The sequence below is a fragment of the Prunus dulcis genome, chromosome 4, assembly GCF_902201215.1.
Source record: "Prunus dulcis chromosome 4, ALMONDv2, whole genome shotgun sequence".
NCBI lineage: Eukaryota > Viridiplantae > Streptophyta > Magnoliopsida > Rosales > Rosaceae > Prunus > Prunus dulcis.
In genome coordinates this window covers 13364225-13375747 of record NC_047653.1, presented here as the reverse complement: position 1 = coordinate 13375747, position 11523 = coordinate 13364225, and the positions used below count along the sequence as shown (strand labels likewise).

The 11523-nt window shown below is 37.0% G+C and overlaps 1 protein-coding gene across 1 annotated transcript; it reads left to right on the top strand.

The window, feature by feature from the left end:
• The first annotated feature begins 1432 nt into the window (after positions 1–1432).
• On the top strand, positions 1433–5787 carry LOC117625422 (uncharacterized mitochondrial protein AtMg00810-like). Its single transcript, XM_034356975.1, has 3 exons — positions 1433–1561; positions 1800–1928; positions 5062–5787. The coding sequence occupies exons 1-3, from the start codon at positions 1433–1435 to the stop codon at positions 5785–5787; spliced, it is 984 nt and encodes a 327-aa protein (XP_034212866.1).
• Positions 5788–11523: the final 5736 nt, after the last annotated feature.

The following is an 11523-nucleotide window of genomic DNA, read 5'->3' as shown; positions in this document are numbered from 1 at the left end:
CGTTAGAAGTGGTTCGAGCTTCATTGTTTGATGCTCAAATGCCTCGTTCTTTTTGGGGAGAAGCAGTGTGTTCTGCTGCGTATCTTATTAATCGGGTTCCCTCCAGTGTCTTGAACTTCCAAACACCATTACAAGCCCTTCGTCAGTTTTGTCCCCTTCATTCCACTCCCAATTTAGAGCCACGAGTTTTTGGATGTGTAACTTTTGTTCATCTTTATACACATCAGCGCGACAAGTTGGAGCCTCGAGCACTCAAATGCGTGTTTATTGGCAATGCCCAACATCAAAAAGGGCATCGCTGCTATCATCCCCCTACTCAGAAGCTCTACATCACTATGGATGTAGTTTTTCGAGAAGAAGAAATGTATTTTTCTGGGGGAGTTCAGGCACAGGCGAGTCCAGATACTGTTGATGATCAGCTCGACCTGGAAGGATTCATTACTTTGGAGTCATTATGTCATCCGACAGTTTAGGATGCACTAACCAACTCGTCAGATACCACTCCAGAAACTACGCACGACAGTCTTGATGATAGGTCATGGTTAGTCTCCTCACCCACAACTCAGTCACCCGGTCAGGGGGAGAAGAATGATGTATTGATGCCCGTTTCTGAAGTTTCTGTACCATTTAATCAATTATCTTCTGAGGTGTCTTCTGAACCTACAACCCAGGTAATATTGTAATAACCCAAAACAAATATCCAAAAATTAGTAATAATTTATTCAAGGAGAAAGACGAATTTACCCTCACATGATTAGTGGAAAAAAAAAAAAAGACAGATTTTTATCGCTTTGTTACTATCTTCCCCGTGAGTTCACATTCCCTCTCTCTCTCCAATCATTCTCTCTCTCTGCTCTGCCTTGGCTGCAGAAGAAGAACCGGTTGCAGAGCTTGAACATCAACAGCAGCCACTGTCTTAATCAGATTGAACAAACACAAACGGCTGCAATGATCGAGCGCCAGCTGGAGAAGGAGAAGATCAAGGGGGAGATCATGGCGGCCGAGAGATAGCGACTACTCGAAGTCGAGGTCAGAAGAGAGCTACTGCGCGAGCAAGACATGGTTATGCTTGGATCCATAGTTTTGTGCCTCGTATGGGTGGTGATCATGGTGATAAAGCCCGCATGATACAGACGATGCTGTTCATGGCAGCAATAAACACCATGACTTTCCAGGATGCAATCAGTCAGCTGAGCCAATATGCAAGTAAAGGAGGTGCTCAGCTCTTTGTTCTAGCTGGGAAATGGATGACAGGAAGATGAAGAAGTGGCCGAGAGGAGTGCTTGTAGCGGACGCCAAACTGCAAAAGAAAATGAACATGGAAACTAAAAGACACAGAGCGAAGAGACGGATGGAGGAGTGTTTGTCTGCTGCGAAAGATAAGTGCGTTGGGTTCGGCAACAGGATATTGAAGGTGTGAATTTGGAGAATGATGTTTAACGTTGCTGAAGAAACTGTTGCTGAGGAAGTGGGCATTTGCAAAGGAAATATAGTTGATATTGATACTGATGATGAAATAAACGAAGCAGAGGAGTATGAAGCTTGGAAGGCAAGAGAGACCGTAATTTCTCTGTCATACTGGAGAAAATGAGATGGACAAAACAATATTGCCCAAGGTCATGCAGGTCAAACATTTTGGTCGTAGTGGAAAGACAAAATGGATCAAAAGTCCCTAATTAGCAAATCAAGAGAATATTTGCAGCAAAAGAGGTATGTTGTGTGTTTGATGCCATCTCTGTTGTTGGTTTTATTCTATGGCTAATATTGAGAAGAAATACAGATAGCTTTATTGAGTATAGTACAACACTGCTAGTGAGTATTTTATGGTTGAGCGCTTAATTGTTGATGATTTATTGCACTGGGCAGTTGATTATAAGGTTGATGAGTTCCGGTTTGATCTTATGGGTCATATAATGAGAAGAACAATGGTATGTCGCTCTAATAAACCAGTCACGTGGTGCAAGGAGTGGTTGTGCAAGGAGGAAGTAAGGGAAAGGGATACAGATAAAGATAGGGGTGGGCACAGTTCGGTTTGGACCGGTTTTTGCCTCAAATTAGAACCGATCCGATACTATTTATGCGGTTTGGTTCGGTTCGGTTTTAATTAAAAAAATTCAAAAACCGTCCGGTTCGGTTTGAACCGGTTTCGGTCCGGTTCCGGTTTCGGTTCGGTTTTGAACCGGATTATAAAAATTATTTTTTTAAATTGTTTTGTAATACAATTCTCAACTGAAATATTATTTTTTTTACTTGAAAATTAACAAATTATTCAATTTCATATAATTAATAAATATTAAAGTGAGAAAAGAGAGATATTTTGACATTGAACTTGGATAAATATTAGTTTTTTTTAGTGAAATTAAAAATATAGCATTAAATATAATTATATATTGAAATTATATATTTTTTTAGTTTCACCGGTTCGGTTCGGCCCGGTTCGGTTTTTGAAGACATGGAATCGGATCCGAATCCGGTCCAAACCGGTCCGGTTCGGTTTTTGACCGGTTTTTGACTTTTTGGTCAACTCGGTTTTTTTCGAATTTGGTTCGGTGTGGTTCGGCTCGGATTTCCGGTTTGCCGGTTTGAGTGCCCACCCCTAGATAAAGATGGGCGTCTAACGCTGACAGAAATGATTGAGAACCTTTATGTATTTTACAGCGTTATTTTCAACAACGATGAAAAAGAGGATAGATGCAGGATACTTGCTGCCATGCCAAAGCTTGGGCATCATAAGCTAAACTGAACCCCAGGAAGGACACTTAAGAGGTCCAACTAACTCGGACCAGCGATGAGTGGACCTTTCTTTTATAAATGATTTTATGCAAATGCATTTCATTAATTGATTTTGAATAAGTATTCTTGCAAGTTTTGAGCAGGTTTTATACAGTTAAATACTTTTAGTTACATATATTATTGAGGTTATATTAGTAGCAGACCTTGAGCTTTATATAACAAAATAGTAGTAGTATTACGACTACAGTTAAATTATCAGATTTCAGAGAATTATCATATATTTATTTTTAGTCCACCATGAGTTATAGAAAGCAGAATTTGAGTTTTCTATCAGATAAAAAAAGGGCAGCACAGTTATTGATTGATTACAGATTCAGTTATTCCTCAGATTTTTCAGAAATATTATTATCTTTTTGTATGACATTTTCTCAGCAGTTTATATGTTTTAAACCAATGTGGGTACCCAGTTACAGAAACAGGTTGCCATCAGATAAAACGATGTCTACGGACATCCCAGGTTGCCTTCGGTTTATGTTGCCTTCGGATATGATGATGTCTACAGACATCCAGTTTACTAACAGTTCTGTCAGTGCACTTGACATTTGCCTCATGAGTTTTGGGGACGCCCGGACCATGAGTGCCAGGATTGCTGATCAGGCTGACTACGGTCTCCTGATACCTGCCAGGATTGCGGCTCGAATACACTATGTGTCGCCGAGACCTGCCAGGGGAATTGACGGACTAACAGAGGAATTGAAGGATACCAGGAATTGACGGATATCAGGAATTGACGGAATTAAAAGGGTACACCCAGTTGGTAATTTTAGAGGAATTTCAGTGCAATTATGCAAATATTGATTTCAGTGATTTTACTTGAGTATCCTAATAGCAAGCAGCATATACTTATGTGTAAATGTATAACTGTATATATATGTTTACCTAAATGCTTTATCATAACTCAAGTACAGTTTACAGATTCAGTTTTCTTATGAATAATATGTTTTTACAGTGGGGGTTATTATGTAGTTTCCCAGAACTGAACTTTATTTTTGGTCCACTCACACTTTGAAATGTTTTGCGCCCCCCAGGCAGTCGTGCGCACAGGAATCCACCACCATGCCTACTTCCAGCTTCCACGCTACTTCCGAGATGTAGGATTTGTTATAAACTACTTAAAGTATTGTAATTAATTAGTAACTGCTCTGATATCTGGTTGGATTAGATAACCAGAACTGGTGAATTTTTAGTTACCCTATTCTGGCAGTTGGTGTGGTTTTATTTGATTGTTTGACAGGTGAAAAATTTGGGTTTAGTCAAAATACAGGGGAGACTCTGCCGAATTTTCGGCAGGAGTCCAGAGAAAGTTTAAACCGTATTTATTAGCAGGAAGGGTAAAGAAGTCATTGTGCCCGACATTTGCCAGGTGTCGGACACGCACAGGGCTTGGCTCGAATTCCAAAGCGAAAATTGGGTCGGGTCGTGTCAATTTGGTATCAGAGCATAGGTTTATTTCCTGTAGACATCGCACTCTGTGCATCCTCGTTCCTTTTCAAAGTGGGCCCAAATGGTGGTGGTATTCGTAGGGAAAGTAGACAGATATCCCGACGTAAGGGGATGAAATTCTCAAGTGGACAGGAATTGCCCGGTATCTGAACCGGTAGATTAATTTTTGTTAAGAGGCTCGTCAAGAGCCGTACCTACTGTACCAAGTAGGCAGGAAGATCTAAATGTCCAGTAGACCTTGGAGTTGATAACTCAGGTTTTAGTCAGACAGAGATCCATCCGTGAGATAGGTGGATCCAGTAAATAAAAAAAAAATTGCCGAAAATGATAGCGAAGAGGGTCATTCAACTTATCGCTTTTCTCATTAAAGTGTTCTAGTATTATTTAAGGACAGGAGATGTCATCATGAAGTTATACATCGACTCAAGGTAGCAGGATAAGATTACCGTACAGAAATAAAATCTCTTAGGAACAGAGAGTTATAAAAAGAAAGAAAAGATACAAAAATTGTGATATTGATTGCAAGGTAAGGTAAGCAATCAAGGAAGGAAGCTGGTGAGAGCAGACAAGCAACTCATCAATCAGGGAAGGAAGCTGGTGGAAGCAGACAACAAGCTCGTAATTCTCCTAGTCCAGAAGAACTTCCGGAGATTAAAGCATGAGGTCGCCTTCACAGTTCCCTGATGCAGCAGAAACGTGATCAGGGATAGTCTCGCTTCCAGATTGGATGATCAGAGATAGTCTTGCTTCTCAGGCATTTTGACAAAGTCTATGAGGGTATTTGGATATAAACAAAGTAATTTTGATCATACTTTGTTCTTAAAGCATAAGGAAAATAAAATTACAGCTTTGATAGTATATGTTGATGATATGATCGTAAAAGGTGATGATCCTGATGAAAGAAAAGCATTGCAAGAGTACTTATCTAAGGAGTTTGAGATGAAAGATCTTGGTACACTTAAGTATTTTCTCGGGATAGAAGTATCTAGATCACAGCAAGGTATCGTCTTTTCTCAACGAAAATATGTTATGGATTTATTAACTGAAACAGGGATGCTAGGGTGTAAACCAGTTAATACGCTTATGGAGGAAAATCACAAGCTTGGTGAGTGTACTGATCATAAACCAACTAACAAGGAGCAATACCAGCGCCAAGTTGGGAGGTTAATTTATTTGTCACATACGAGACCGGATATTGCATATGCTGTGAGTGTTGTAAGCCAGTTTATGCACTCTCCAAGTGAAGTTCATAGAGATGCTGTGAATCGCATCTTGAGATATTTGAAATCAACTCATGGTAAAGGGTTAATGTATTCAAAGCAAGGACATCTGGATGTAATTGGGTATACAGATGCGGATTGGGCTGGGTCCCAAATAGGCAGACGATCCACTGCAGGTTACTTTACTTTTGTAGGAGGTAACCTTGTTACTTGGCGTAGTAAGAAACAAAATGTTGTTGCAAGATCAAGTGCTGAGCAAGTTGGACCTTGGTCACATTTATGCTCCAACTTGAGGGGGAGTGTTGGCGTGTGCGTGAGTTCAGGAAAGTGATTTCCTAATTAGTACAGTTGACTAATTCTTGTACAATTAGGACTTTGTTTCCTAGTTTATTTTATTTCCTTGTTAAACCTGTAAAACCCTATGTAAACATATAAATAGCTCATTATGGAGATGAATAGAAAGGATCAGTTTTACCTAAACATATATTTCTATTGTTTTTACTATAAACACCCCATTGGTAGTAGATTTCGAAATTTGAGTGTCTTGTAAACTATTATTGAAACCAACAGGGGTGCCAATAATTTTTTGAATCATCTCTTCACTGAGTTCAGTACGAAGCTTCCTCATGTCCCACCATCCATTCTTCACAAAGCTAACCACATTACAATATAAGTTACTTGGATTTATACTACCATCAAAGTGCAGCAAAGGGCCCTTAGTAATCCAGTAATCCTTCCAAAATTTTATTTCTTCTCCCGTTATAACTCTCCACATCATACCCTTACCAAGCAGAACAACCTCATACAAAATGGAGTGTAAGTGGACAAAAGATGGCCCCCGGTCTTTTGTGAGGTCTCATATGATCTGAATGAGCGAGAGTTGGAAAAATTGTTGGAATTCATGATTAATTTTAGAGTTAATCAAACAATCAATCAACACAAAATTATGATTTTAGTGTTGATTCTTGAGTTATTATAAAAGTGTTAAGAGTATCTCCCACAATAGTAGCATATTGAGTTTATCCGCTCCTTTAATAATTTTTGCCCTAAAACATGCTTTTTAATTCAATTAATGCAATATTTTGAAAAAAAAAAAAAAAAGAAGGAAAAATACAAGAACATATGACGAAAGTCTATATATTTATTATTTGAAAAGGAAAAAAGAGAGTAGGTTTTTAGTAATTTTCAATATAGGTTTTGTTCTTCCAAAGCAAAATATAAATGTTTTGAATAGCCCAAGGTCAATTTGGGAGAAAGAGAAAGGGGTTGAAGTTTTGGTGATTAAGTTTAACAAATCTGTTGGAGGGAGTTTTGCTACATGACTCACCTATTTTAGCATTCCAAAGCTGTTGAAAAGGCTATTGGAGATATTCTTGTACTTTTGGCTTAAATCTTAAATAATCCATTTAATTTATATGATCAAAATTAAGGCACATATGTTAAATATATTAATTATGGCTAGAATTGGTGGACACTAAAATTGCTAGACCAAAAGGAAATATTGTTGTGAAATTATTGCAAGCGCACAATCCGCACAAGTAATATATAGATAAGTGAAGTGTCGTTCCCACGAAGACTATAATTTTCTTTTAAGTACCAATTATAATTAATTCAGAAGTTTATTTGAACAATGATTAATGAGAGTGATTGATTTATTAAACTAAATTAAAATAAATATGAAACTTAGAAATTTAATTTACGGTGGAAAATCAAGTTGATGAGACACTAGAGCATCTGATTTTACCATAATCAATTCTACTTAATTCTTATAGCCAATTAATCCTAAGTACTACCCATGTTGACAGTTGGTTTCTCGTAATTCATTCGATATCCCCTCTCGGGCTTAGCTAAAAGTATTCTCAATTAACAACTCATTCTCTCTCGAGAAACGGATTTAGAAAATCAAGAACTCATTAAGTTCTATGAAAACCTGCAAGAAAACTGCATGAGTCATGTTAGTCCCTCTTGAGCACTCATTCAAGACATGGTATTTGTTACGAGAAGCAAACACCAAACATCTCATCTCGATCTCCATTTGGATCGTCAATTAAATATTAGCTAGATATTTAAGGCATTAAGAACAGTAACAAATACTTAACATGGAATAGTATTCATAAATTAATATAACTATGAAAATTAAGTATTCATGGCTAGGCTACATCATAGCCCTAGCAAGTGAAATTAGTTCATGACAAAAGAAAAGATAAACAAAAGAATTGTTGTCATAAAACTGATTTGGCAAATGGATTTGATCTCGGGATTCTCCACACCAACACCTTCGTAATCTCCAAAAGCATCGAGGCTGGAAACTCTTGGCTCTCTCTGATATATTTGTGGGTGTATGAAAGTTGTGTATGGTAAGAAGATGCTATATAAAGAGAGCTTAGGGTGACCTTATATAGTGTAAAAAGAACTAAACCTTATTCTAAAAAGGTCTGGAAAAACTCTCATAAAGCAAAACAAAATCCCAAATAATTAAGGAAACAAACTAGGAAAGAATCCTTCTTTGACTTGGAACATATCAGTCAATTAGCACGGATATTTTGGGGTCTTTCCACTTCCTAGAAAATTCTGGAGAAATATGAGAAATCTTGATCTCTAAGCTTTCCAAGCATATATCACACTCTATTAGGATAAATCAGAAAGGTCTTCAAATATTCAATCTTCCACAGCAGTGCAGTTCTGACGGGATTTCAACTTAGGCTGTCTTGACTTGCAAGTCTGGAGCATTTGGTTTGGTAGAAAATTATGCAACTTTGACACAATGATCTTCAATGTCTTAGCTTTCTTCTCTAATTGGCCCTGTGCTAAAATTCATTCAAAAAGTCAATTTTCAGTCAGAACCCCTCTAAGAGCTAATACTATGTTTAGTTAACTTTCCCTACAAAAACCAAATATAAGAGGTATACAAATATAGGAAATAATGCACTTATCAAATATCATTACAGTAAATTTCAATTAGACAAACTAATTACATGATTAATATTTATTGTGAGCTCACACATGATGGAATAACTATCTATACTTATATAATGAACAAAACACTTATCCAAATTCTGTTTAACTTTGAATATGTATATTTTCCAATCATGTACTAATTAGTACACACTTTAGTTAAGGTAACTACTGCATGGTTTTCCATGAAACAAAATCGGGCTGATAGTTGAGCAGGTCATGTTCATTTAGTGACCCCCTAAAACCTATAACAACCTCTCTTAATTTTTTTGGTTATGCACTTGTAAACTGGTACCTTGGTTTCCTTCAACATCTCAAGAGGCTTCACCTTAAATGGAGGTTTGTAATGTTGAAAAGAGGATTAAAATTAATAAATAAAATATCATCATATATGTGTGTGTATATATATATATATAAAGTTTTAATTGAGAGATATCTCAAATAAGATTATTTGAGGGACACTTTTGTAGTGCTCACTTTGCATTGTATTTCAATAATCTAGAACAACCGAATTTTTTTTTCAATATTTTTCCAAATATATCATTTATGTAAAAGATCACTTGAATTTGAAATGTACTTTCATGAACATTGTGTTTTCCAGTTTGTTGGTCACAACTAAATGTCTACAATGATAAGTAGATGAGGAAAGTCATGCAATAAAATTGATTAATGTGGCAACTAAATGAAAAGATGATGAGTCATGCAGTAAATATGTTACAGTTTCATTGATTATGAGGACCAGAAAAATTCTCCAAGGGCGGATTTAGATGGAAAGAGTCTCCAAACAAAAACAACTTGTTGGATATTGTGACTAATTGAGCAACTAGCTAAGCAAGATTAGCCACGTGCCATGTTTTGAGAGGTCATCGCCTTAGCCAAAGAAACTTTGCCACAAGTCACAACTAGAGGTCATGTCAAGTCTCACATTGGAATACAAAGAGTAAACACTCCCCATTACCTATAAAAGGAGATCACTGTCCACTTAGAAAGGGCTTCTCCCTTCTTCCCTTCTCTTTGGGTCCAACCATGTGTACACTGTAAACAACCATATTATTATAATGAGAATATCCTTCGCTGTGGATGTAGCCTATTCATTAAGGTGAACCATGTATATCTGTCTTTTGTATGTTTACTTACTTTCCTTTCGTCATATGTTATTACCTGATGAAGGCATACATGAATCTGCCAATGACACTTGTCTTGCCGAAGGTATACACACCTGCTTAAGGCCCTCACATTCACACATAATCCACCACTTCACATCTATCTAAGTTATGTCCAATTTTAGACATCAACACAACTATTCAAGAAAAACTTGGTGCCGAATTGTTCAAATTCATGCATTATAGTTTTTCTGTGTCAAATGTTACTGTAAAATGAGGTCTCTTCGTCCAAAAAAAAGAAAAGAAAGTAAAATGAGGTGAAAACAAATGGTTCCAGTCACATGCAAATAACCTGCAAACAATTGAACACATACAAATAACAAATAAATAAATAAAAACGTGACAGTTCTACACAAGGCATTGCGCATATATATAGTGCTAATATATAGCTAATAGGGATGCCTTAAAAATATGGGTGATATGCCTTAAAAATATGGGTGATATATATATATATGTGTGTTATAAAATAACCTGGAATATGTGCGAATTTTGAGATGTACGTAAAGTAGATGAGACACAGCATTTAACGAGGTTCGGCTATGCCTACGTCCTCGGAGAGCAGCAGCAGTAACTTTTTCACTAAATAAAATGATAGGGCTACAACTTTAGAGTTTACAATATATAAGGCTCACTGAATTTTCTCTCTACTCACTCACCCTCTTTCTTCCTTCTCTTCCTCTTCTCTCTTTCCTCCTTTCTCTTTCCTCTTCTCTTTCCTCATTTCTCTTTCTTTCTTTCCGTTTCTCCCTTTCTCTTCTCTCTTGGTCACTCAGCAAAGGCAAGAGAATGCCTTATTTATAGGCTAAGGAAATGATGCCCGTGAATGAACAATAACTACCAAAGTCTCCAAATGAATAGTTAGTGGGCTCCACACAAAAACTTTTACAACACTCCCCCTTGGAGACCACAAATACTATGTCAGTTGTATCATTAAAGACTTGCTTGGAGAAAACCTAGTAAGGTAGAGAACTGATGGAAGGAAGAAAGAAGAGTACAACAATCTGTATAGCATACTTCTGGATGCTCCCCCTGATTAATATCTCCCCCTAATGTCTTCATGACTATCTTTTGGAGTGAGAATCTTTCGGAGTGAGTGGAGGATGTAGCCATTAATAATTCTCGTAGTTGAGTAAATATATTTCCAGTAAGCTATCTCTATGTAAATCATAAAAAATTTTCAGAGTCCGCGTTTCCAACAAAACTTGGGCTATTTGTAAGTTCACTTGAAAGAATATGACCGTACATGGTGTCACGCGGAAATAGCATCAAATATACCTCTCATCATCCCAAAATGATGGTGATGGAGTTGAGCTCTATCTGGAAAATACGATGTCCGGTCCAATATACGTCCGGAAAATCCTTCAAGTGTCCAACGAATAATCCGCATAAAAATGCTTCAATACTTTCTTAGTATAAGCAATAATCTCGTGGGCATAATGCTCGATCTTTCAGTCGAGACAAATATTTCTGGAACTCTTGAGAAGCTTTAATGTGTTTGCAAACATATTAATGTACTCACTGAGGCAATTTATGTACATTAGTATTGAGTATAGATTTTGTGCTTCAGGCACATGTCCTTCAGGGACTTGCTTCATGCAATTTTAATCCTTTCAAGGATTTTGTTTAAAGGGATTAAACTTTATGACACATTATATAGCTTTAACCCAGCTATTTATACATCTTTAGGGAATCACTTCTGGTGATATGCTCTGTGCATTTAATAACCCTAAAAGATAACATGTTGGTCTCCGTAAATGTGCAATAAGGGGGGCACAATTGAATTTGTAAATATGGAGAAAACCCAACATTCCTTGTTTATGCCAAAAAACATTGTGTCATACAAAGTAGGTATATTCCCTTTTATTCCGAACACCCAAGTATAACTTTCAGTATTAACAAATTTTGGGGTTCGTACTGTGGGTTTGTTCTTTCACGTTCATTCTTATCTA